The sequence below is a fragment of the Spinacia oleracea genome, chromosome 3 (genome assembly GCF_020520425.1).
Source record: "Spinacia oleracea cultivar Varoflay chromosome 3, BTI_SOV_V1, whole genome shotgun sequence".
Lineage (NCBI taxonomy): Eukaryota > Viridiplantae > Streptophyta > Magnoliopsida > Caryophyllales > Amaranthaceae > Spinacia > Spinacia oleracea.
Genome location: NC_079489.1, coordinates 86,661,275 through 86,688,309, shown reverse-complemented (window position 1 = coordinate 86,688,309; position 27,035 = coordinate 86,661,275). Strand labels below are relative to the sequence as shown.

General features: G+C 41.8%; 1 protein-coding gene across 1 annotated transcript; it reads left to right on the top strand.

Annotated features, from left to right (window-relative positions):
• The first annotated feature begins 72 nt into the window (after nt 1–72).
• LOC130469832 (uncharacterized) lies at nt 73–26,808 on the top strand. The gene is made up of 9 exons (XM_056839337.1): nt 73–241; nt 1,377–1,465; nt 1,717–1,800; nt 1,879–2,574; nt 2,656–3,181; nt 11,035–11,227; nt 24,888–24,909; nt 26,388–26,600; nt 26,737–26,808. The coding sequence occupies exons 1-9, from the start codon at nt 73–75 to the stop codon at nt 26,806–26,808; spliced, it is 2,064 nt and encodes a 687-aa protein (XP_056695315.1).
• The last annotated feature ends 227 nt before the right edge of the window (nt 26,809–27,035 follow it).

Sequence of the window (27,035 nt, the reverse complement as noted above, 5' to 3'; positions counted from 1 at the left end):
TCTGAGTTCTCCTTTTTTCTTCGTTCTTCCTTCTACCCCTCAATCTAAACCCTAGATCGAGATTTCGCGACCATGGCAAAGAATAGGGGCAAAAGCAAGTTCGTTGTTGGCTCCTCGAGTGAGAGAGAGAACGTGCCCTCGGGGAGGTTACCGAAATCTTCGAGGGGTCGACCTTCGGAGAGGCCGTTGGAGAAGAGTTCGATTGGTTGGGATGCTTCCGAAGATGAACGCGCAACCTCTGGTGAGAGAGCTGGCTTTTCGGGTGCTCGTCGTCGTTACTCCGAGTTTCCAGTTCATTGGACGGAAGCTGATCCGAAGGGCAAGTATGCCTCAATTTTGCATGAGACCACGCAGATCGACGGTCCGTTGGAGAAATCGGTCAGCGGTGACTGGTTGGTGGAAGCGAAGTTAGGGAATTATCATCGGAAGGCCGAGGAGCTATACGGAATTCAGCATGCCTTGGGGTATTGGTGCGAGCTTCCTGAGCAAGAGCGTCCTCGGGTGACTCATCCACCGAGGGGGTTCATTTCCGTGTATACTCACCATTTGGAGAATGGTCTCCGCTTTCCTCTGGATCCGTTCGTATCCGAGCTCTTGGTGTCGTACAACATTAGTTTGGCCCAGCTCACACCCAAATCTATGAGGCACATAATCGGATTTAGATGGGTGTGTGACTTCGTCAATTTCCCCTGCTCTGTCGCTGTTTTTCGGGATCTTCACGATCTGGTTCTCAACCATGCTTCCAAGGGTGATGGGTATGGTTGGTGGACCATTGTCAACAAGAAGTCCCGAAAGAGGGGGGATCCGAACTACATCACGGCGTACCCCTACCTTAGCTCTGACCACAATTGGAAAACGGAGTGGTTGCTCGTCCGTGTGCCGACGGATCCGAAGCATCCCAACTTTTATCGTCCTCCGAAGTGGTTCGTGGCTCCTGATCCTGATATGAGGGGTGTGGCAGCTCCAGATCGGAACCATCGCCACTATGTGGACCTCCTCCAGTGGTTCTTGGCTCAAGAGGATAACCATCGACTGCCGTCTAGCTGGCTTCCGAATCTCAATTACATTTTGAGGGAGGACATTCTTGCTGTTGCCGGTCTCAGCAGGATCTTTGACAGGGGTAGGTGTCTTTCGGCTGAGACCGTTTTTCAGTGAGTTTGTCCTCTTTCCTGCTTCGTTTTGCTGACATGTTTTGTGCTTTGTTTTTGCAGAGTACGGCTTTAGCCGCATTGATCCTAAGAAGTTGGGCATTTCTTTGGATTTGAAGACTATTCACGACCCGGCTCCCGAGTACAAGTTCGGAAAAGATAACCCTCGTAATCCTCGTCTGAAGGATTACGTGTTGTCTCCTTCGGGGGTTGCTCGGATATCCGAAGTTCGGGCTGATCCGTGGGATTCCGCCTCCTCTGTTGAAGCTGTTCCTGTGAAGGTTGTGCTTCCTGAGTTGAAGACAACTTCGGACCCGGTGAGTGTTCATTTATAGGCTCGATTTTCTGTTTGTCTTTTTCTTTTCGGTTGGCCGTCGGCTAACGTCTTGGTCCTGGACCATCTTTTTAGGGTCCTGGGACTGACGCTGTGCCGCGTGCCGTTCCTTCGGTTTCATCTCCGGCTCGGATAGATATCTCTTTATCTAGGAACCGGGTATTTCCCGCTTTTTTCTCTATTTCTTCCTTTTTCTTCTTTTATATTCGTTGACCCTTGGTCTCCCCTTTTTAGGATCAACGCAAAAGGAAGGGTAGCACTCTTTTGAGGCCTTCCACGCATCCGAAGAAAGCGAAGGCTTCTCAGCCCTCGGAGAAGGTATTTGTTCTGACTTGGAGTTTTTGTAGTTCGTTTCTCCCTTTTTCTGAAACTAATCTTTGAATGCTTGCTATGTAGGAAGCGGTTTCGGAAGTTATGCCTCCTCCTAAGAATCTTCTTCACTTCATGCCCTTGCCGGGGCAGAAGTTAAAGAGTGTGGTGGTTGCTGAACCGCCGCCCGTGGATCAGCCGCTGATCGAGGAAGATATCATCCCCTCTCCCCTGAAACCATCTGTTGCTTCGGGGATCGAAATCCAGGATATCACCGAGGTGGTGGAGGCGATTGAAGCCGATTTTGTTCCTGGTTTGGTTGTCCCTGAGGTAGCTGAGGAGAAGGAGTCTGCTGATCTTCCCTTCGAGAGAGAGAAGAGTCCAGACAAGGAGATGATAGATCTCTCGGGCCCCGAAGCTGCGGTCCCCGAGGTTCAGAAGGAGGTTCCCTCTGCTGGAGAGGAGGAGCAGCCCGAGCAAGGTTTGACGAGGAAGAGGCGCCACTCAACTTTGGGCTCTACTTCTACCTCGGCCCTGGATAGGCTGATCCATGCTGATCCCTGTTCGGATATTCCGCTAAAACGGATCCCCGAAGAAGTAAGGGAGGCGATGGCTCGATATGCTAGGGCTCCGATTTTGGGAGAGGACCCCTTGGCCCACGTGGGATCCTTGGTGGGCCCCGAGGCTGCTCGGGAGAATCTGCTTCGTGCTAACCCGCAGTGGAGGGTTCCTGGGGCCGAAGAGAGGAATCCGGCTATGATGGCCCAGTACTATCTGAACGAGGTAATTTGCTAGATTTTTCTCTTTGAGTTGTGTTTTTGTTTTATGTTTTTCCTATTTTGCTCATCTTTCTCTCGTTCCCAGGCTGTTTTCTGGTCTTCGTTCGCTTCCGAGTGTAGCTCGGTTGAGGAGAAACAACTGAGGAAATATCGTGAGGCTTATGCTCGTGATATTCCCATTTTGGACCAGAAGGCTGGGCAACTCCTCTCCGAGCTTACGGAACTCAAGCAGCTGTACCTTCATTATAGTCGCGAGGCTAGAGAGTCTGCTGAGAAGATCGGGACCGAGGTTGGCCAGCTCATCTTCCGAGTTGAAGAGGATGCTGAGAAGATCGCTTCCTTTGCTGAGGAAAAGAAGGATATGGCCGCTAAGTTCGCTAGCGAACTTGAGGAAAAAGATAGACTCTTCCAGGAGATGAAGTCTAAATTTGAAGCGGCCGACAAGGAGCATAAAGAGGCGGAGTTAAGGCTCCACCATTTTGTCCAGCATCGGGAGCTGATCCAGCAGCAAGCTGATAAGGTGCCTGTCCTTCGGCTGAAGCTTCGGGAAAAGGATGACTATATTCGGAAGCTGGAGCAGGAGCGAGTCAACCTCTACACTGCTGATCAGTGTAGAGAGCAGTACTGGAACGGCATCCTGGGTGCTCGGCGCATGTTTGCGAAGCACATGCCTCACTTCCCTTGGAACGAGAAAGTTCCCCTATGGATGCAGGCCGAGGACCACTTGGTGGAATGCCAAGCTGATCGAGATGAAGCTGAAGCTGAACGCCAAGCTGCTCTTGCAGAGGCTCGGGCCCAGAAGGCCACTTCCGAGGGTGATACTACTGCTGGGGGTTCTTCGAAGGATGCTCCCCTGGGGGCCGCTCCTGAGACTCCTAAGAGTTAGGGACTCGGGCAGTCGTCTTCTTCAGAGTCGGTCGGTTCCAGTTGAGGACTTCCGAATATGTGCTTGCTTTTCCCCCTTTTGCCTCGGCGCTGCGTTGTACTCGTTTCTTTTTGCTTTCTTAGTACTTCGGTAGGCCGGTATTGTCTGTTGATGGCTGCCGATTTTAACTGTTTCATTTTGTTTTCAATTTTTGAGGTTTTCAATGTATTTGTACTTCCCCCAAATATTGAATAAAAAATGAATGTTTGTTACTTGGCTGCTTCTTTTCAACTTGTTCTTTCGCAATTTTAGGTCTTTAAATCCGTAGGTTTCTCGAGCTCCTCTTTCTGTAGACTTGCTAAAAACCTTTTGATCTTGCGAGCTCTTTAAATCCGTAGATCGGTTAAGAGACTTTTTAACTTTTGCGAGTTCTTCAAATCCGTAGATCTGCTAAGAGACTCTTTGACTTTGTGAGTTCTTCAAATCCGTAGATCTGCTAAGAGACTCTTTAGTTTTGCGAGTTCTTCAAATCCGTAGATCTGCTAAGAGACTCTTTAGTTTTGCGAGTTCTTCAAATCCGTAGATCTGCTAAGAGACTCTTTAGTTTTGCGAGTTCTTCAAATCCGTAGATCTGCTAAGAGACTCTTTAGTTTTGCGAGTTCTTCAAATCCGTAGATCTGCTAAGAGACTCTTTAGTTTTGCGAGTTCTTCAAATCCGTAGATCTGCTAAGAGACTCTTTAGTTTCCAGACTCTTCAAATCCGTCGATCTGCTCAGAGGTTTGGATTGTTCTTCCGATCTCTTGTGGTTCGGAAACCTGGGCAAGAGATCGCTAGTCTGCCTCTTTAGTTATGCCTTCGGCGATCCGTGGATCTGAGCCGGAGTTTTATAACTTGATTCGAGCGACTGTTTGTTGCGAACAAATTTTATTAGGGTACCGCGAATCCGAGGATTCTGGACGATTCCCTGAAGTGTATGATTTGGTCATTTCTTGCATTTTATCAAGGAATGGGCAAAGTCAACCTGTTTTTAGTCTCGGATTGATCAGATCCGAGGCTGCATATATATATAAAGGGACAATAATTATAGAGATAAGTTTAATGAAACACATGGTGCCAATGGCTTTCCTCTTCTCATTAAACAACTTACTTGGTTTACAGACAGAGATCATACAAAATATTTCTTGAGAACATCGGTATTCCAATGGTTCTTCAGCATTGTTCCATCTAACTGTTTCAGCATATACGTGCCTGGCCTTTTTTCGGAATGGATGATGTATGGTCCTTCCCAAGTGGCTGAGAGTTTGCCATGGATCCGTCCTTTCTGAACCGAGGCGGCGTTTCTGAGTACTAGATCACCGACTTTTAGGGGTCTGGCGTTGACTCTTCGGTTGTAATGCTTGTTGACCCTCTGCAAATAGGCTGCGTTGAGTGTCCTTGCATCGTTCCGAGCTTCGTCCAGTAGATCGAGAGCTTCGGATAGAAGTTGGTTGTTGCTTTCTCCTTGGAGCCCATCATACCTGTTGTATGCCTGGATCCTCAGGCTTTCTGTTCCGATTTCCACAGGAATTACAGCTTCGGATCCGTATACAAGGTGGAATGGTGTTTGTCCGGTAGCTTCTTTCTCAGTGGTCCGAAGGGACCATAGCGTTCCGGGTAGCTCTTCTAACCATTTGTTTTTGTCATCCTCGACTCTTTTCTTGAGTGCGTTGAGGATGAGTTTGTTAGCAGCTTCGGCTTGCCCGTTGCTTTGTGGGTGACAGACTGCCGAGTACGCTAGGTGTATGCCGAACTGTTTGCACCACTTTTGCAACGGGGTGTTGTCGAACTGTTTCCCGTGGTCGAAGACCATCAGTCTTGGTATGCCGAACCTTGTGATGATGTTCTGCCATATGAACTTGCGGACCTGAGGTTCGGTGATGGAGGAGACAGCTTCGGCTTCGATCCATTTGCTAAAATAGTCGACTCCTACAATCAACCACTTCTTCTGGTTCGTCGCTGAGGGGAAGGGACCAATGATGTCTAACCCCCACTGTGCGAATGGTAAGGGATACAGTGTTGATTGTAGGGTTTGAGCTGGTTGATGGATGGCTGGTGCGAACTTTTGGCATTTCTCGCATTTCCTTGCCATCTGCTTTGCCTCGGAAACCATAGTGGGCCACCAGTACCCAGCCCGAAGGGCTTTATGTGCTAATGTCCTACCTCCAATGTGGTTTCCGCATATCCCGAGGTGGATTTCCCTTAGGATGTAGTCAGCGTCTGTTGGACCCACACATTTTAGCAGCGGAGCAGAGAATGATTTCCTCATGAGCTCTCCTTCGGCGCTGATGATGAACCATCTGTTGAATCTTTTCAGTTTTCTCGCTTGCAGCTTATCTTCGGGAAGTTCTCCCCTTTCTTTGTATGCAACTACTGCGTCCATCCAGCTAGGTTCGGTACGTAAGCTGCATACTGTGGTGGGTAGCAAGTCGATGCTTCTCTCTTGGTGAACTTCCACGTGGACCGACCTGTTTAGGTCGATGAGTGTTGAGCTTGCGAGTTTTGACAGTGCGTCTGCTTGCGTGTTCTGTCCTCGGGGAATGAGGATGACTTCAAAGGATCTTAACTTTGACGTTAAGGATTTAATTTTTGCTAAATAGGCTGTCATGCTGGGCCATTTGGCCTCATACTCCCCTCGGATCTGGTTGGCTACAAGCTGGGAATCAGTTTTGAGGCGAACATGTTCGGCCTCCAGGGATAAACAAAGCTCTATCCCTGCGATTGCGGCCTCGTATTCGGCCTCGTTGTTGGTTGCTTTGAAGCCGAACTTCAATGCATACTCTATGCTTTTCCCCGTCGGGGGGATCAGTACAACTCCTGCCCCTGAGCCGTTTATTGTGGAAGATCCGTCAGTGAAGACCTCCCAAGTGCTTTTCGTATCATCCAACATTTCCTGGTATGAGCACTCGGCCAAGAAGTCTGCCAATGCTTGTGCTTTGATTGCTGTCCTCGGCTGATATTTGATGCCGAACTCTGATAGTTCGAAGGCCCAGGCAGCCAATCTTCCTGACCTCTCTATTTTGTCGAGTACTTTTTCGAGCGGTTGGTCAGTTAGCACTGTGATCTGGTGGGAGTCGAAGTATGGCCTCAGTTTTCGTGCAGCTACCACTACTGCATATGCGACTTTCTCGATGAGTGGGTACCGGGTTTCGGCCCCTGTGAGTGTTCGGCTGGTGAAGTAGATTGGCTGTTGCTTCTTTTCTTCTTCCCGAAGAAGCACTGCGCTGACGGTTCCAGGGCTAACTGCGACATATAGGTACAGGGTTTCCCCCTCCTTTGGTCTGGCCAGTGTCGGCAGTTGAGCTAGGTGGGCTCTGAGTTGCTGAAAAGCTTCTCTTTGCTCCTGTTCCCATATCAGTTCGGGATCCACTTTCCTCGGGACCCCTTTTTTCTTGACTGGTTCTGCTTCTCCTCCGGGGAGGTTCTTTGGTTTCAGTGCTTTGAAGAAGGGGGCTCCCTTGTCCGAGGCTTTTGATATGAACCTTGTTAGTGCGGCTAACCTGCCGGTTAGCCTCTGCACATCTCTCTTGGTCTTCGGCTCGGGTAAATCCAATGCCGCTTGGACTTTGTCTGGGTTCGCATCAATTCCTCTTTTGCTCACCATGAATCCGAGGAATTTCCCTGATTTCACCCCGAAGACGCATTTTTTTGGGTTCAGCTTCATGCTGTATTTCCTCAGATTTCCGAAGGTCTCTGCCAGGTCTTTGACGTGGTCTTCCTCCTTGATGCTTTTTACGATGGAGTCATCCACATAGACCTCCACATTCCTCCCTTTCTGGTCGGCGAAGACGTGATCAACTAGCCTCTGGTAGGTGGCTCCGGCATTTTTCAAGCCGAAAGGCATCATTTTGTAGTTGAACACTCCTGCGCTTGTGATGAACGCTGTCTTTGCTCTGTCATCGGGGTGCATGAATACTTGGTGGTAGCCTGAAAAGGCATCCATGAAGCTGAGCAGTGCATGGCCGCTGGTGGAGTCAACCAATTGATCTATCCTTGGCAGGGGATAGCAGTCTTTGGGGCAGGCTCGGTTCAGGTCTGTGAAATCTACGCACATTCGCCAGGAGCCGTTCGCTTTTTTGACCATCACCACGTTGGCCAGCCATTTCGGATACATGCATGGTTCAATGAATCCGGCCTCCTGCAACTTTTTCACCTCCTCGGCGATGGCTTTGTTTTTCTCCGAGGAGTAGTTCCTCTTTTTTTGCTTGACTGGCCGAGCTTCAGCGTTGACGTCCAGCTTGTGACAAATCAGCTTCGGATTTATCCCTGGCATATCTGCTGCTGACCATGCAAAGATGTCTTTATGATCCCTGAGTAATCGGATCAAATCGATTCGGAGCCCCGAGCTTAGGCCCTTGCCTATTCGGACGCTCCTGTCTGAATCCTCTTCGAGGAAGATATCCTCCATTTCTTGATCTGGTTCGGGAGATAGGGTTTCGGGGCGGGCATCAACTTCTGCGGGAGACAAGCTGCTCGTGCTTGCTCTTCTCCTTTTTGCCTCGCTTTCCTCTCCCTTAGCTCCTTTTTCTTCCTCGGGGCCGTCCTCTAGTTTGGGCTTTCGGACAGCAGTGTGGCAGGTTCTTCTCGCCACTTCTTGATCACCTCTGATTCGTTCGGCGAATCCTGCATCCGAGACGTATATCATCAGCTGGTGGTATGTGGAGGGGACTGCTTGCATCTTGTGAATCATGGTTCTCCCCATGATTACATTGTATACGGAGTCGCAGTCCATCACCAAAAATTCGTCCCGAAGGGTTTTTGCTGCCTGGCCTTCGCCCACTGTGACTGGCAGGGTGATCTTTCCTCGAGGGATAGCTGCGGATCCGTTGAATCCGATCAGAGGATAACTGACTTTCGTCAGTGCTTCCTCTGGCTCTTCGAGGATCAGCTGCTCGAAGCAGTTTCTGAAGATGATATTGACGGCACTTCCTCCGTCGACTAACACTCGATGTACGTTGTGGTTATTGAGGTCCATGGAGATGACCAGAGGATCGTCATGTTTGTACTGGACTCCGAAGCAATCATCAGCAGTGAAGGTCATGTTCGGGGGGTGTGGCTGGTTGTCTCCCACCGCGCTGAAGTTGACCCGATGGGAGAGGGCTCTTAGGTGTTTTTTGCTGGCCTGGCCAGACTTCTGTCCCCCGAACACCACTAGGATGTCATTTTTCTTGTGCCCTGTTGCTTCGTAGACCCTTTTCTGGGGTTGCTCGTGTTGTTTGCCGCTTGCGGCCTTTTCTTTTTCCTCCCTTCGGTCTAACAAGTACTGTTTCAGGTAGCCTTGGCGAACGAGGTCCTCAATGTTGTCTTTCAGCGAGTTGCATTCTTCGGTATGGTGACCGAAGTCATCATGGAACTCGCACCATTTGTTCTTGTTTCTCCGAGCTGGGTTGGACTTGAGCTTCCCAGGTAGTTTCCACTTTTCGTCATTTCTGTTGAGGCTGAATATCTCCTTTCGGGGTAGAGCTAGTGGAGTGTAGTTGGTGTACTTGGGTTGAAGTTCACCCCTTCTCCCGTCTTTCTTCGGGCTCATCTCTCTAGCTCCTACTTTCTCTTTCCCCTTCCTTGAGCTACCCTCGGGCTTGCTCTGGGTATTCTTTGTGTCTCTCGGATCCGACGATCCTTTCAGTCTTGCAGCGGCCTTGTTGAACTCCTCGGTTCTGATGAACGCATCAGCCATTTGGAGCACGTCAGCTATTCTGGAGGGGTTCTTCATTGAGAGTTCGTCACGGAACTTCCCTTCCTGGAGCGCGTGCTTCAAGGCAAAGATGGCCACGTCTGGCTGCAAGTTTGGTATGTTTGTTGATTCCTTCATGAATCTGGCCATGAATTCTCTCAGACTTTCGTCTCTTTCTTGTTGGATTGAGGTCAGTTCTGCTGTGGTTCGCTCGGGGCGATTGTTGCTCACGAACTGTGTGCAGAATCTCTTTTTCAGCTTTTTCCAGCTCTTGATCGATCCCTTCGGCAGCGATCTAAACCACTCTCCCGCCACTCCGGTTAGCGTGGTTGGGAAGTATTTACACCAGCATGCTTCGGAGTAGGGACTCAAGAACATTTGCTGCTCGTAGGAGATGACATGATCCCTCGGATCTGTGATTCCGCTGTAGGTTAGGTGAGCTGGCAGTCTTACCTTCGGTATTTCTTCCATGATCAGCTCGTCCGAGAAAGGGGATGACGTAGGAGTCATGATTCTTTTCCCGAGTCTAGCCCTGATGCCTTCGTTTGCCGAGGTTCTGTGATTAGAACGTTCGGGCGTACGATGGGGGCTAGGGGTTCGATCATGCCTCCTGTCTCTTCTTCTTTCTCGGCTACTGACCTCGGGTCGTTCGCCAGATCTGCTCGACTCACCTACCCCGAGTCTCGTATGGATCGAAGGTCTTAACCTTGAGTGGACCGAGGGCCTCAACCTGCTGAGTACCGAGCTTCGGATCCGAGTGTTACGAGTAGTTGATTCGCTTTGGAGAGCTGTTGGAGTAGGCGATGGTCTCGCAAACCAATCTGGTTGCTGTTGTGCCCTTTTTTGGGTGTCCCACGTGCTTTCCATCCACCTCGACGTCAAGTGTGTACCTGTCAAGGGAAGGAGTTCTCGTTCGGGTCTGGACACTTCCGCACTGGGTGGCTCGTTCAGCCTTCGCCTAGTCCTCCTCTCTTCTCTGCGGTCATTTGCCAGTCCTTGCTGCTTCTCATTGAAGAGGAAGTTTTGCATGATGGTCATGGCCGCAGTGAGCTCTTCCCTAGTTGGAATCGGAGGTCCTGCATTTGTGGCGGTCGTAGCTCTGCTTGGCTGTGACCTCGCCATCGATTGAGGGTGCCCCTCTTGGTCAGATTCTGAATCTGACCGCACCATCATATCGTCGTCATTGTTGTTAACAACATCATTCACCATTTTCGCGGAAAGAGGTGATTGATGTCTTTCAAAGGCTTTGAAGTGTTCTTCCCCACAGACGGCGCCAAATTGTTCCGGTGTTGTAAAGATGGAAACAATGGGCTTCGAATGAAGGCCCTTTTGTATGTGTTGAAGATCTTGCTTGTTTGAATGAGTGGAGTCCGAATTCACCTGCACAAGAGCAAAGTTACTAGCCTCGGGGGTGTTTCCGAGGAAAGCCCCTCCGATGCCTAAGTAAGAATGATGCTCGGATTCTAGAGAGAAGTTCTCTAGAAGAGTAGTCTTAAGGCGGTAAATTGGACGTACCTTGAGGTGTGAGCCTTGGCGGCCTATTTATAGTGTTTGCATAATAAATGCCCATAGGTCATTTATTACTATTGGGCCTTGGGCCTTAATGGATGGCTGAATAGCCACTGGTGGGTTCGATGTTGTTGTTTAGAGCCATTGGGCTTTGGACTTAGTGGCCCAATTGAGAGTCAATTGGGAGCCCAAACAACTACAACTGAGTTAATCAGATGAGAACCATTGTTGTTCGCCTTATTTTGATGTTGATATGTTATTACGCCCCCATTTCCTAGGTTGTCTGAATGCAATGGATGTGCGGAAACAAGTTGTTGTTTGTTTGGTATTCTAGATGATATTTCAACTTAATTCGCATTTGAGGTTGTCAATGCTGCAGCAACACCAACACCAACAGCTATACCTACAACTGGTATTGCATCACGCATTCTTGCACTCGCTCTTGCTCTCTTGCATTACATGTTGAGAAACTTTTGTGTGAGACCGCCTCACAGGAAAGACCGCCTTGTTGGCAGTCTTGCTGGCAGCCCCGTTGGCAGCCATGTTGGCGCATGTGCTGACGTCATGTTGACGTCAGCATGTAAAAAAAATTAAATTTTTTTTTTTTGAATTTTTTTATTTTGAATTTTTTTTTTTTTTGAATTTTTTTTTTTGAATTTTTTTCTCAGGCTTAACTAATTGGACTTCAGGCTTAACTAATTAGACTTCAAGCTTAACTAATTAGATTTCAGACTTAACTAATTGGATTTCAGGCTTAAATTATTATTTTTTCAAATTTTTTTTCGAAATTAAAATTTTTAAATTTTTTGGGTACTAACTAAATTAGTGTAAAATATAACTAAAAGTAATAAAATCATAACTAATTGAATAACAAAATAGTTAAGGTATAAAAACAAATAATTAAATTTATGAGTCGAATAGTTATTAATTTTAAACACTTATTATTAACTAAAACTCATAAAATTTTAACTAGTTAGTTGCAATGCTTAACTAATTGATTTCATTGCTTAACTAATTGGTTTCAGTGCTTAACTAATTGGTTTATTGCTTAACTATTTGGTTTCGTTGCATAACTATTTGGTTTCGTTGCATAACTATTTGGTTTCGTTGCTTAACTAATTGAATCTCAAACTTAACTAATTAGTTCCAGTGGTTAACTTAATTAAATCCAGGGCATAACTAATTGCTTCCAGTGCTTCACTAATTCGCTTCAGTACTTCACTAATTGATTCAGTGTTTAACTAATATGTTACATTACTTAACTGGTTTATTACATTGTTTAACTAATTGATTCTGAAGCTTAACTTATTAGTTTCATTTTTTAACTAATTGATTCAATTGCTTAACTAATTGGTTTCAATGCTTAAAATTTTGTATCTTAACTAAAACTCTGAAATTCGTTATCTGAAATTCAAAAATACAAAACTAAAACTCAAAAAATCTTAACTAAAACCAAGAAAATCGTAACTTAAACTCGTGAAATCATAACTAAAACTCGAAAAAACGTAACAAAGGCCTGATTTGAAACTAAAACATACGTAACTAAAACTCAAAAAACCTTAACTAAAACCAAGTAAATTGTAACTAAAACTTAAAATTCTTAACTAAAACATAGTAAATCAGAAATTTTAACTTAAACTTGAAAATTCGTAACTAAAACTCAGAAAATATTAACTAAATTTCAGAAAATCTTAACTAATCAGAAATCTTAACTAAACCTCGAAAATATAATCTTAACTAAAACAAGATTATTCTTAACTAAAATGAAATAATTGTAACTAAAACAACAATATTCTTAACTAAAAGAAAATAACTTATAACTAAAAGAAGCATTCTTAACTGAAACGAAATTAACTAAACCATCAACATTCTTAACTAAAACAAAATAAATTATAACTAAAAGAACCATATTCTTAACTGAAACAAAAGACCTAAAACTAATTAAATAACAGCAACCAATTGCTCCTTCGCGACACCGCAAGGCTTCTGCAGCTTACCACACCAACAACACGAACAACACCGAGCACCAGCAAGCAGATCGTCGAGATCGCCTAGACCACGAGCCGCACCGAAAAGCCACCTCTGCTCGCGACAACTCTCCTCCGTCCTTCGCCGCTCAATCTCTCTCCGCCTAAGCGCCACCGCAGCTTTCCGTCGAGATTACCTAAACCACACAACAAATCAATCAAATACACAAACCTAAATTTTAAAATCAAAAAAATTGAAAAATAAAAAACTTAAGGAACAGATCTAGCGGTGGATGCTCCCTCACACCTTCGATCAACAAAATTAATCAAATACATAAACTAAAATCAACAAAATTAATATAAAAAAAACCTAAAAAATCAAAAACCTAAATCGATCGAAAAAATCAATCGAACATCGATCAAAAATCCAAGTCAGGATTTCGAAAATCAAAAATCTAAATACGTATGAAGAAAAGAGGTGGAAGAATTACCTTAACCACCACCGTGACCAGGCAACCATTAACGCAACAACGAACTCCTCGCGCAACCATAACCTCGGCAACGACGACGCTAAGATTGTTCAATTCGCTGGAGTTGATCGCGGCGGAGATTCTCTCTCTTGCCTCCGACAACCGTCGTTAATTTCTTCCAGAATTAGGTCTGGAGAGGAGAGAGAGGAGAAGAGTGTTTAAGAGAGAGAAAGGGTGCCGAGTTGAGGGGAGGGGAAGAAATGAATTAGGGTTTGTAAATGGGGAGGAAAATGTGTATATATACTGCTGACGTCAGTATTTTGTCAGCGATTACGTGTCATTATTAGTGCCATCAAGGAGGTCTTTTCTGTAAGACCGCCTTACTTAAAGGTTTGTATTACATGTTCATAGTTCGTACTTATTTCCTCCATAAGTCTCCGTACCACACTTCCTTATGCTTTTGCATCACTAGTGGAAAAACAATCATTTGCATCACCACATTTGCCTCGCACATTTAAACACGTGACGCAATTGACAGTTCTAAGCTTTAAAATTAGTCATTTGCGTCGCAGAATTATTAATCTGCGACGCAAATGACTCTAAAATGTTCTCAGAGTCATTTGCGTCGCAGATTAGTAATAATGCGACGCAAAATATTACCTCCTTTGCGTCGCAGAATTACTAATCTGCGACGCAGATGACTCTTTAAGTCACCTGCGTCGCAGATTAGTAATTCTTGAAGGAAATAATGCCCTTGGTCCAAGTATGCATTCTATGTTAAGTCTAATAAATGCGGTTCAGTATTAATTAACAAGTTAATAATTCAGTGAGATCAAGTGAGCTGAATGCCTAGCTAGAGGCCGCTTCAGTTCAAGTGGAATTAATGATATTAATCCACAGCTTACTCTTGACTGAACCCGTAGGGTCACACAAATAGTACGTAAACGGATCAAGTATTTAATGGCATTAAATACTCCATCTATGAATATTCGGAACCGACGGATCTTGGTTTCAGTGGGAGCTAAGATCGTCACAGGCAAGAAATGAATACTCCGGAAACGATGATATTGCCGGAAACGGAAATATGGATCGTATCGGAAATATAAATATTATCCAAGTCGTAGATGTTGCCGGAAACGGAAACATGGTACGTATCGGAAAATATTATCGGAAATGGAAATATTACCAGAATCGGAAATATTGCCGGAAACGGAAATATTGTCAGAATCGGAAATATTACCGGAATCGGAAAATAATTCCGGAAACGGAAATATTAAATATTTGTTCGAAACGGAAATTAATTCCGGAATCGGAAATATTAAATATTGTTCGTATCGGAAATGAATTCCAGAATCGGAAAATTTAATCGGAAGCGCATCGTACGAATAAGCATCGGACGAGGCCTGCCGGACGAGGCCCAGCACGAAGCCAGGCCATCGCCCAGCAAGCCAAGCGCGCCGCACAAACAGCCACGCCAGGCCCAGCGCAAGGCCAGGCCCAGCAGGCTGCGCGCAGCGCGCAGCGCGCACAGCGCGCACAGCACGCGCAGCGCGCAGCGCGCGCGGGCGCTGAGTGGGCTGCTGCTCGCGCGCACGCATGGGGCCCATCGTGGCTGCCGTGCGTGTGTGTGCAAGTGTTTGTGTTCGTGCACGTTTCCTAAAACATGCAGAGTTCGGTTAATGATTAAATTCCTAATTCTATTTGATAAATTAATTAAATTAGAGTTCTTGTAGGATTCTAGGTTTAATTAATTTGTATATGAATAGGATTTCGATTCCCTTTCCATACCGCTATAAATATGAGGCTAGGGCTCACAATTTATAACACGAGTTTCAAAGTATTCAAAGTGAGTTTTTGAGAGAAAAATTCAGCCACACATCTTGCTCAAAAGTGCCGAAAATTCTAGTACCTTAAGGGCGATTCTAGTTGGTCAATCTTAAGGCGGATCCGGACGTGCTGTGGACTATCTACGGAGGGACGACACTTGGAGTCCTAAAGACTTGTTCTTGCTCGGTTCGGGCGCAGCTAGGGAGGGCACGCAACAAAGAGTATGCATCTAAATTATGCTATATGATTATGTGTAAATAATATGTTTTCCTGGGTTTATGGTTTTTCCGCATGATTTATGAATTGTCATATGTATCATAACCTAACAGTGGTATCACGAGCCCCTTATTATTTTCATAATCTAAATTGCATGAACATGGTTAAATATTACAAATTTGCAAGAATTAAAAGGGGTGATTAATTTTCGTAATTGTTAATTAATTGCAAATTGCGTTTATTTAATTATACGTACGCAGTTTTTCGGCAGTTTCTTCGTTACTCATCCGAATTGAGTGATTTTTGTGTCAATTCCGCATTTAAAAGGCATTCTAAAATTTTGACAAAAATAGTATTTTTCTGCCGAACCCAGAATTCTCAAATTCGAAGCCTAACTATGACTTTTCGAAGGTTTTAGTTTTTCGAATGCAAAATTTCGTAAATTTAAGATGTTAAATTAAATATTTGCGATTCTTGTTGATAAATCTTGAATTTTTGATTGACCTACTGCATATGTTTAACAAGTTTGAATGCCTAGTCTTGTTAATTATGCAATCTAATTTGTAATTATGATTAATTTGTTGAAAATTAGAATAATTTAGAATTAATTTGATTTTCATAATTAATTGTAATTTAATTAGAAACCTATGATTAAAAACCACCATAAAAATTGTAAATTTATGATAAATTTTAAATTTTTATGACCTAGACTTGAATCCATAACAATCGGAAATCAATTGGATAATAAATTTTCGATTTTTCGCCCTAAAATTATGAAATTAATATTATTTATTAATTTGTCATTAATTTTAAATATAAATTTTAAATTTTTATGCGATTCGTTCATAAAACTTGCACGCACGAAACAATGGACGCTTCGTGTTACCCTTAAGGGGTGTTGTATAATGCGGGAATGCGACGACGAGCAAGGGAGCTCGTCGCCCGTGCGACACGAATGCAATGAGCAAGGGCGTAGTGCACGAGCACAAGGCAGCAGCCCTGCCTTGTGTCGTGTGCCACGAGCAATGGACGAATGGGCATGGGCGAAGGGCGAGCCAAGGCAGTCGCGTGTGGGCAGCAAGCGAGCTGCGCCACAACGCGCGCTGCCTCGCACAAGAGCGCGCAGCCTCGCGCGCAGCGAGCGCAAGCTCGCGTGCCACGAGCGCTGCGCCCAGCATTGCTCGCGCGCACAACGAGCAAGGATTCGCGCGCACAGCCAGCATTGCTCGCGCGCACAGCGAGCGATGTCGCCCGCCCAGCGAGCGATGTCGCGCGCCCAGCGAGCGATGTCGCGCCCGCACTGCGAGCGATAGCTCGCGTGCGATGAGCGCTGGCGCGCGCAGCGAGCACCAATGCGTGCGGAGGCTTGCGATGGGGATGCAGCAGCTATGCGACGAGCGCATGGGCTGCGCGCACATGGCCAGCAATGGCTGTGTGCGTGCGGCCCATGGGCGTGCAACGCGTAGGGTGTTTGCGTTACGATTAAAGATCGTTTTGAATGTTTAATTTAAAAATTTCAGTTCACGTAATTTTAATTAATTTTAAAATTAATAATTTAAATTATTTTCTTGGATTTTAATTTTGAATATTGTAATTATAATAAATTTTATTTATTCTAATTATTTTACTAAAATTAAAATCATGAATTAATTTAAATACGACTGAAATTAAATTAAACTTTTGGATTCAATTATAAATTTATATGAGCTTTAAATTTTAATTAAATTTGTATGTTTCCGGTTAGACTAGAAATACATTTTTATGTTTAAAATTAGTAAAGCATATGAATTTATTGGTTTAAGTGGGAGCGTATTTTAGTCATAAACTCTTGATTAGGTCTACAAATCCTTAAGGTTAAAACAACTTGATTAGAATTAATAAGGACTGAATAATTGGTAGATTATTGGTGCCCTTGATTAATTGCTGCAAATGTTTACGTGATGCATAATATGTTTTACTAACCAGCTATGTGGGCCATTCATGATAATGAATGGGTGAATGGTATATATTGTATATGTACTGTTTTGCAGGTTATGAAGTGACTAGTATGGCCCAAATAGGATAGAAAATATGGTCTGCGTACCATTAATTTGAATGTAATTGGTCTAAAGTACCAAAGTTATTTTTCAATTCAAATATGGTCTGCGTACCATCAAATAGTTGTAATTAGTTATAGCTTATCCTATTTGAAGAAAATGGTGCCTCCCACGGAGATTTTCAAGACGGACTTTGAAGTTAAAGCTTCAAGATGAAGTCGGGCCATACTAGATCACATTTATCTTATGCATGCTTTAAGTTATTTATTGCTTTAAATATGTCTTAATTATGCATAAGATTGTGGCTTGATTATGTTGCATGATTAAGGATTTTAGTTCACTTAAAATCTAACCAACATAGTAAGAGCCTTAAGTTCCAAACTTAAAAATTGAGTTAAAAGGTGCCATGCCAAAATATACACTTGCTTGGATATCCTTTACATCAATCTAGTAATAGTTTTCGCTCAGCGAGGTGTTACTTATTGGTCCTAAAGGGGCAAGGTACACAAATAATTGTGAGTACATGTTAGTTTTGGTGAAACTCAACGATATAAGTAAGGAGTCCTTTTATGTCGTGGCAAAATCGATAGGTTTACCTAACAAGTTCTTAGACGTACCTATCAACCAAGAGTAGTTTTTAGACTATTAGCAAAAGGCTTTTGCTTACCTAAAATGTTTTAGAATTGAGTCGACAAACTGTGCTTAATTCTTCAATGGTTTTAGGGTCTTGGAATCATTTTATTCACACCTGCCGGAACAATAAAATCGAATAAAATGCTAATAACTTGTTTGAATTGCATGGTTGCTTTAATTTCAAGTTATTATTCATGATAAATGTTTAAACTTTGCATGCTTCAATGTATGTTTTAATTATTGTTTATAATTAAATATCTTGCACTGCAATAAATCCTTTTAGAAAGGTAACAGTAAATTTCCTCGATTGGTAGTGAATCCAAGAACGATTCACGGAAATGAGAGAAAGTGAGCAATTTAAAATGTACGTTTCTTATAGCGACTTTTATGGTTGTTTTCGAACGTCAAAATCGAATGGCAAACCAATTGGTGCTTGTGAATTCAAAATACACTGTAGTTTTGAGATCATAAAGCATTGAGTTTAATACGCTCAGCTTTACCAATGGTTAACACCCTAATATCTTTGTCCATTTAATTCTCGAATGAGTCTAGTCCCTAGACATTCGAATAGATCGATGCTTAGAGAAATTTAGAAGCTTCTGGTAAGATCATCTAGTTGAAACAAAATATTCAACATAAATTAAAATGGTAAAGAACCTTGTTGGTGACATTGGACATGTCTAACAAAGTATAAAAGTCAACACTAAAGAATTCAATTCTTAAGACTATAAGAAAAGGTACAAGAAATAGGAAAACGAGGAACAAATGAAAGGAATTTACGATTTCGTTTCTACCTATAAGTTTATGTTTAAAGAGAAGTGACCTAGCAATCAAACTTCCTTGGTATCATATACCGCTTGAGGTTCTTACTTCGATAATAACTCAAACAATGGAAGCTAGGATACACTAATGACCTACAAGTGGGAAATGAAGCATGGCAATGCTACATTAGTTGTAGGGTCATCTAGTTTGTTTTAAGTCCTTTCAAAGGCTGGAACTAAATGGCTATTTTGTTCCATAATCAGCATACCTAAATTTCTGCTTCAAAGACAGAAAGACTCACATTCAGAAGAACAAAAACAATGCTTGTTTGTTTGTTTATTTGAATGAAATGGTCAATTACAGGTTGAGTCAATATGCTTGATTAAAACAAACAACTCTTTAAAGAACTTTACTAGGTTCAAATCAAACCCTTGATTTGAGTTCCATTAATCTTTGGCATTGTTGCTTAGACCATATCAACAAGTTAACATTCATAAGCTCTATTTTGATGGACCTTTTGAAAGTTGGTTGATTTCTAGATCAACTTAAGACAAGCTAGTCTTACTTGTTGAAAGTAACAAAGAATATGAACTATTGTTAGAACGCCTAGATAATAGAGTTCAAAGCTAAAGAAAGGTTTTATGACTTTATTATTTCACACAGATTTGAGTGAATATAGGTTTATTTACTCAAATGTGATATAAGTTGAATCTGTTTGGCTAGTTCAAAGATTCAGAAGTATAAAAACCACTTCGCAAGAAATCATAAAGATCTAGGTTAGATCATGTTGATGATTACTTAAGACCAAATATGATCATCAATGATTGTGTGTTGTAATTTCACAATCTAGCTCCATAAGATATGGCATATCTACGTTGGAATGATCGAAGTCAATTAATACTTGATTCGATCAATGATGAATCATAAAGACTTTTCCTATAATTTCTAAAACAAAATGCTCAACTACCACCAAACTAAACCAAATTCGTCAATGCTATTGAAAAGTAATTTCAGAATATCTTTTCAAAATATATCTAGAGAGTTGCAAAACTCAGTGGGAGCTTAGTGTTTGTCATTCGACAAACTAAGGCTCAAGTATAGATATATGTTTCATTATGATGAAACACAAGGGTATTGTTTCTACCACAAATTTTTGAGAACATAATGTTTGTTTGCTCGAAATAATGTCCTTTTTGGAAATTCGTTTCCAAAATGACAAGTGGGAGAAAATAGACCTCGAAAGTTTTCGAGGCGAACAACAAACATAAACGGACATTCCGGAGGCTTTTCGAAGTGCTTCAGAAAATCCAAACTTATTCTTTAAGGACTTTAGAAGTGGCTTTAAAGAATAGACATCTCTTAGAAGACTTTACAAGTGCTTCAAGGAGAACAGAATATTCAAAGGACTTTCAAGTGGCTATTGATATTCTATTGTTTGATGTTCTATACCCTAGTAGGCATAGAGTTCAAGTCACTGGAACTATGAGATTCTTCTATTAGATAGTGAAGAAACGTGGAGTTCAGGTCATTGAAGCTATGCGATTCTTCCATTAGATAGTGAAGAAACCTACAACTTGCAGTCAAACTATTATCATGTAGATTAATGAGTTTGTGACTTGTAAGAAAGCTATGACGAAACCCAGATTCCCTAAAATGGTTAGAGGCCATATATAGACTCAAATGTTTTAAATGGTTAGAGGCCATAAAACATACTCAATGTTTTGATGACAAAATTGAAATTTTGTTGATTTGCAAGAATAGTTTCACACCTATTGGTTGCAAGTTTGTTTTAAAGGATAAAAACCATCAAACATTGAATTGTGTTCACACACAAAGCTAGATTAGTTGCTAAAAGTTACAAGCAAATTCACGATGTGGATTGTGTTGAAACCTCATGCATAATCGTAATGCTCAAGTCTATAATTCAAGCAAAGATTGCATATTGGTACATATAGCAATTGGATGACAAAACGTATTCCTCACTCAAATGTTGGAATAAACTATGCACATGGTATGTCATAGGATTTGTGGATCCAAATAAATGCTTGAAAAGGAAAGCTAGCTTATGAAATCTAAGTCCAGATTTAAGCAAGCAATTGGGAATTAGAACTGTATTTTAGTGAAGCTAATAAGTATTTTAGTTTCATAAAATGTACATGATTCTTATAGATATATAAGAAGCTTAGTGGGAGTACATAAAACTTAATTGGTCCTATGTGTATCACACACATATCTCTCTGTTGTAAAATAACATTCAAATGCTAATGACTTAGATTTGAGATTATTCATCAATAATGGACCATGGCGAAACTTAGTACATACTGGGTATTAAGATCTATTTACAAAGATCTTATGATATTGTTTTGGATTAAGTAATGGCATTTACTAAATCAAACACGAAAGTCTCCATTGGAGATATTCGACCCATGTGAATAAATCTAAGTAAAGGATGTTTGAACTATGTATAAGCATTTACTAAGTTAAACATCAAAGAATCTAAGTAAGATTCTTAAACCTATATTATATGTCAAAGAATTTAGCTGGATTTAGTATCTACTGAAACTAGATGAGCTAAAGTTACAAGAATAGAATTCAATTGGGAATTATTCTGCAAAAGAATTTATCATGTATGATATAATATGAGGATCGCCAAAAACGTATCGTATGACTTTAGCCATGACGAACATATACCAATCTCTATTGATCTAAGTAAAGATCAACTAGATTGAGATCAAGAATACTTATGGTACTTGAAAAGGTACATAGGAATAGTTCTTGATTCAAGGAAATAAAGATATGCTAAATATTGATGCTACACGCATAAACACTGGCAAAGGATCAAGCAAGACCCTTTGGAGTTAACCATTGATAAGGACGAGCTATAGAGCATCGTGTTTTGAAATGGCAACATGGATTGGAGACCATGAGTTGTTGCGTGGGAAATTAAAATAATAATTTCTATGTTCTAAGATATAGTTGGAGAGTCTTCCACATATCTATGAACTGCTTGGATAGGTAAATCCAAACAAAGCATCACTAGCAACCTATACAGTTGAAGTAAAAGTGATTATTGCCTAAGAAGCAATAAAACAGGGTTGTTTAAAGTTCTTCACTGAACTTGGGTAGATCACCTATCTGCTGGCTTGATGGTTCTTCATTGAAAAATGCGTAGAACCACTCTTGAAGCAAGAAAAACGTCTGCTAACTTGATGGTTCTTCATTGCAAAATGAGTAAAACCACCATCGAAGTAAGAAAGACTAGATCACATAATAAACAAACTCGAAAAGATCTTATCATCATATCTCGAAGAACATTCGATGAAAAGGATATTAAGATTGGCAAAGCATGATAACTAAACCTATGCAACAAGTGAGAAGCAACACTCACGTTGTAGCACTGGAAATCAAGCATAGCTTTGAATTCCATGAATTGTTTTAGAAGATGGGTTTGAGGCCCATGGTTATAAAACATTTGGGTTGAACATTTATCATATATGAAATGTATTTTCATATTCCATTTAATCTTGGTTTAGTATTAAATGATGAGTCCCTTCAATTTGACGATATATTCAAGATAGACTGTCAGGACCAGTCCTGTGACTAAGAAATGTCTATCAAGTGAACTTGAATGTCAAAGGTTGAAAATGGTCCCTAGTCGGAGTTTTCTGTAAAATTGGACGCATAGAAAACGATAGACGATTAGAATGCAAGATGACTAGTAGTTCTGTTTCTTGAACTATGTGGACATGGCAATGTCATAATCATTTGCATAGATACTTACTTTGGGAAGACTAGTATCGGACAAGACCTATGAAACTTTACTGTAAGAGATGAAAATCTGTCATGAGTAAATTTCATTAAATTATTAGACACTAAATCCTCAATACCTGAGTGATTTGAGATTACTTGTTTGAGAACTGGTTGCTTTGACGTTGACCAACCGTCGCACCGTAAAAGGAGGCTATAAAGGCAACGCTCAGGTAATCACCTATCAAACGAAGTCTAATCTCAAGATCGCAAGATTGGGATTGTCCTCCCATAAATCGGGATGAGATGCTTAAAAGTTGTACAAGGCCACTCGGAGAGCTAGAAACTGTGAAATGCATGGCCGTGCTCGGATGAATCATAGGCTATGATTATCTGTTTATTTGATCAGTTGAACTCTGAAACCGAGGAACACCTCTGGACGTAATAAGGATGACAACTCTTACCTTATGTTCAAGAGCAAGCATCGAGCGACAAAGGAATTAGGAAATGCACACTTGTCCCTAAGGACAAGTGGGAGACTGAAGGAAATAATGCCCTTGGTCCAAGTATGCATTCTATGTTAAGTCTAATAAATGCGGTTCAGTATTAATTAACAAGTTAATAATTCAGTGAGATCAAGTGAGCTGAATGCCTAGCTAGAGGCCGCTTCAGTTCAAGTGGAATTAATGATATTAATCCACAGCTTACTCTTGACTGAACCCGTAGGGTCACACAAATAGTACGTAAACGGATCAAGTATTTAATGGCATTAAATACTCCATCTATGAATATTCGGAACCGACGGATCTTGGTTTCAGTGGGAGCTAAGATCGTCACAGGCAAGAAATGAATACTCCGGAAACGATGATATTGCCGGAAACGGAAATATGGATCGTATCGGAAATATAAATATTATCCAAGTCGTAGATGTTGCCGGAAACGGAAACATGGTACGTATCGGAAAATATTATCGGAAATGGAAATATTACCAGAATCGGAAATATTGCCGGAAACGGAAATATTGTCAGAATCGGAAATATTACCGGAATCGGAAAATAATTCCGGAAACGGAAATATTAAATATTTGTTCGAAACGGAAATTAATTCCGGAATCGGAAATATTAAATATTGTTCGTATCGGAAATGAATTCCAGAATCGGAAAATTTAATCGGAAGCGCATCGTACGAATAAGCATCGGACGAGGCCTGCCGGACGAGGCCCAGCACGAAGCCAGGCCATCGCCCAGCAAGCCAAGCGCGCCGCACAAACAGCCACGCCAGGCCCAGCGCAAGGCCAGGCCCAGCAGGCTGCGCGCAGCGCGCACAGCGCGCACAGCACGCGCAGCGCGCAGCGCGCGCGGGCGCTGAGTGGGCTGCTGCTCGCGCGCACGCATGGGGCCCATCGTGGCTGCCGTGCGTGTGTGTGCAAGTGTTTGTGTTCGTGCACGTTTCCTAAAACATGCAGAGTTCGGTTAATGATTAAATTCCTTATTCTAGTTGATAAATTAATTAAATTAGAGTTCTTGTAGGATTCTAGGTTTAATTAATTTGTATCTGAATAGGATTTCGATTCCCTTTCCATACCGCTATAAATATGAGGCTAGGGCTCACAATTTATAACACGAGTTTCAAAGTATTCAAAGTGAGTTTTTGAGAGAAAAATTCAGCCACACATCTTGCTCAAAAGTGCCGAAAATTCTAGTACCTTAAGGGCGATTCTAGTTGGTCAATCTTAAGGCGGATCCGGACGTGCTGTGGACTATCTACGGAGGGACAACACTTGGAGTCCTAAAGACTTGTTCTTGCTCGGTTCGGGCGCAGCTAGGGAGGGCACGCAACAAAGAGTATGCATCTAAATTATGCTATATGATTATGTGTAAATAATATGTTTTCCTGGGTTTATGGTTTTTCCGCATGATTTATGAATTGTCATATGTATCATAACCTAACAATTCTGCGACGCAGAGGAGGTAAAAAAAATTCGGAAGTTTTTAATTATTCCTCACCCACGCGTACTGCACCCTAATTTGTCGAAGAATAAAACAAACAGGCGCAGCTACCTTCACGACTTCACCCTCATCCTCCATCGATCTTCGATCTTCTTCACCCTCATCCTCCATCGATCTTCTTCATCCTACACCAGGCGCAACTACATTTAGAGAGAGTTTCGCTGGAACCGTAGGCCACAGCCGCCGCCGCCGCCGCCGCCTCCATTGGAGAATGCCCACTGAATAGGAATCGATCCCTGTCTCCATCAGGTACACTTACTTACCCTCAATTTCCATCTTCTTCACCCTAATTCTTCAATTGATTCCCTTATTTACTCAATCAGGTACACTTTCATTGAATTTTGTGGTTACTTTTTTGTTTAATTTGAAAGATTTAGGGTTTCTTTTTTTGGGTTTGGGATTTGGTGAGAAATTACGTGAATTAGGTCACTAATTTCCAATAATTTAGAACAATGAGGGGGTGAGTGTGCGTAATATTTTGCTAGGGATTATGAATTTGTTTTTGTTAATTTTGCGCAGATTTTTTTTCTTCTGACATTGTGTTCATTTGAATGTTCTGTTGCAGTGGTTTGGCTGAATTGAGTCTCGTTTGGGAGTAAGAAGATTTACTCCGATGGTAAGTTTCATTCCTCATGTTTCCAAAATGTATGAGACTATAGTAAGACTTTGAATTATTGTTGTTTGTTCTTGATTAAGCTATACATTTTGGCTTGCAAATGTTAATCAGCTTGAAGTTGTATGAATTCAGATAGAAGTTTGTATCTTTCTTCTTTACTTACTGACTTTGAATAACTCTCTTTGTTTCCTTTTTTTCTTCTTCTTAATTTTAGTTTTCATCCGAAATTTGCATTGTTTGTTTTAGAATGATTGATTGTTGTGATATATTGTGATTTCTTTGCTAGATTTTTTACTCTTTCCCCCCTTAATTTCCTGGTATATTTCTTGTTGATTTCATAGATGTTTTTATTGATTTGGATTGGTTAGTTAGTGTTATAGTTGAGAATAATGGTTGGTTATTGATCTGGTTAGCGCTTTTAGAGTTTTGTTGGAAAGTTGAGAATTTTTGGTTTAATTTCTGAAGTAGACTAGAAATGTGTCATGAGGAAGAGGAATAAGGTGCAGTGATATACAATGTCCTCTTAATAGTATCAGTTAATGGCGACCAATTTGACCATAGACTGGTCGTTCCAGACTCCATAACGAACTTGCTTAAAGTTATAGTAAAAAGCCTAGAACATCAGTTAGTACTGAGTAGAGTCCAGAACGGACTTGGTTAAGTCATAGAAATTGCTGGAAAGCTTGTTAAAGCCTTGAGAAAATCAGATGCAATATAGCTTCTAACAAAGGTTATCTAACATGGAAATTTAGAAAGCTATTACCTTATCACATTAAAAATAGACACATCTACGAAACTTCAACCCGAATCTTCTGAGGAATCCAAATACAATGGCATCAACTATACAGGACCACATGAAGTTTATTGTTTTAGCACAGCATGACCATATACCCACCTAATGATAAAAGAAACACTAAAACAGTTGGAATCCTCAGTACTGACTGATGTTCGCACTATCATCAGTGTTAACTTTGAACACCTTAAGCCTCCCAGCAAACTCCTTCGATAGCTCATCGATTACTGGTTGGACTATTCGACAAGGCCCGCACCATGGAGCCCATAATTCTACAATAACAGGAAATTCTGACGAGAACGCATATGGCTGGTTAACTAAATAATGTTTTTCAAAGTCTTTGCAACTAGTGAGCCAACAGAGGGCTGAGCTCAAGGGTCTCAAAATTATACTCTATCAAACCATGATTAATGCCATTTGTGACTAAGAACAGGGTTTGAGCTCATTCAATTTTTTTGTTTGTGGTATCTTGGTGTTTTCTAGAGTTTTTTTTAATCTATCACTTGGTCTTTTGTGGGAGAGAAAACATAAAGTATCTCATATATCTTCCTGTCAATCAAGGAGTTTATTCCCATATATGTATAGCAAACCTATGGCAAGCTGTTTTTTGTATTGTTGACCCCATAAGTGTTGATTTTGTCTTTTGGCCTTATTAGGTGGAGAACTTACTGAACGTGAAGCTGCTACAATTTGTCAATGTTGACCTGTATGATGTCAAGGTAACTTTCTCTACTATCATAGAGATAGCTAACTTGCTCTACTATAATTGTCGAGCATCCATTCTTCCGTATTTTTCCTTTCTTTCATTCTTAGATGCCTTATATATATGCTCTCGTTCTCTGAGGTTGGTACAGCAGATAAGTATTGTGGTTTGCGTGGGTTTATTTTCTTCAGTTTTTCCATCGCCTTGATGAATTTTGCAGGCACAAACAATTTTTTGAGCTTGCTGAAACTCTTGGACATTTGTTTTCATGAACTCTTATGTTCATCTGGTTCTTTTTGTAGGATCTTTTACCTGTTTGCTGTTGCTTTTCTGCTGATCTACCAGTCACTTTTCCATCTATTTCACCACCTTAGCTGCAATTTTCTTCGATGGAGGTTGTAGGAGTTGAAATTCTCTCTCTGACAGAACTATTAGCCATTTCTTGGACTGGATTTGGCTGTTGATGAAATGACTCTGCATCATATTGTAGGATTGCATTAAGTGCTTCTTGTACTAACTTTATGGCTGCAGTCTGTTGCAGTCCAAGTTTCTCTGTCTTTGCAACTTGGTCATCAACTTCCTAGAGATTGTTGCTGTTTTT

Coding starts and splice junctions, on each gene's coding strand:
- LOC130469832 (XM_056839337.1), top strand. CDS start 73: ATGGCAAAGAATAGGGGCAAAAGCAAGTTCGTTGTTGGCTCCTCGAGT. Junction 1,801..1,878: donor CTTCTCAGCCCTCGGAGAAG/GTATTTGTTCTG, acceptor CTTGCTATGTAG/GAAGCGGTTTCGGAAGTTAT. Junction 2,575..2,655: donor CCCAGTACTATCTGAACGAG/GTAATTTGCTAG, acceptor TCTCGTTCCCAG/GCTGTTTTCTGGTCTTCGTT.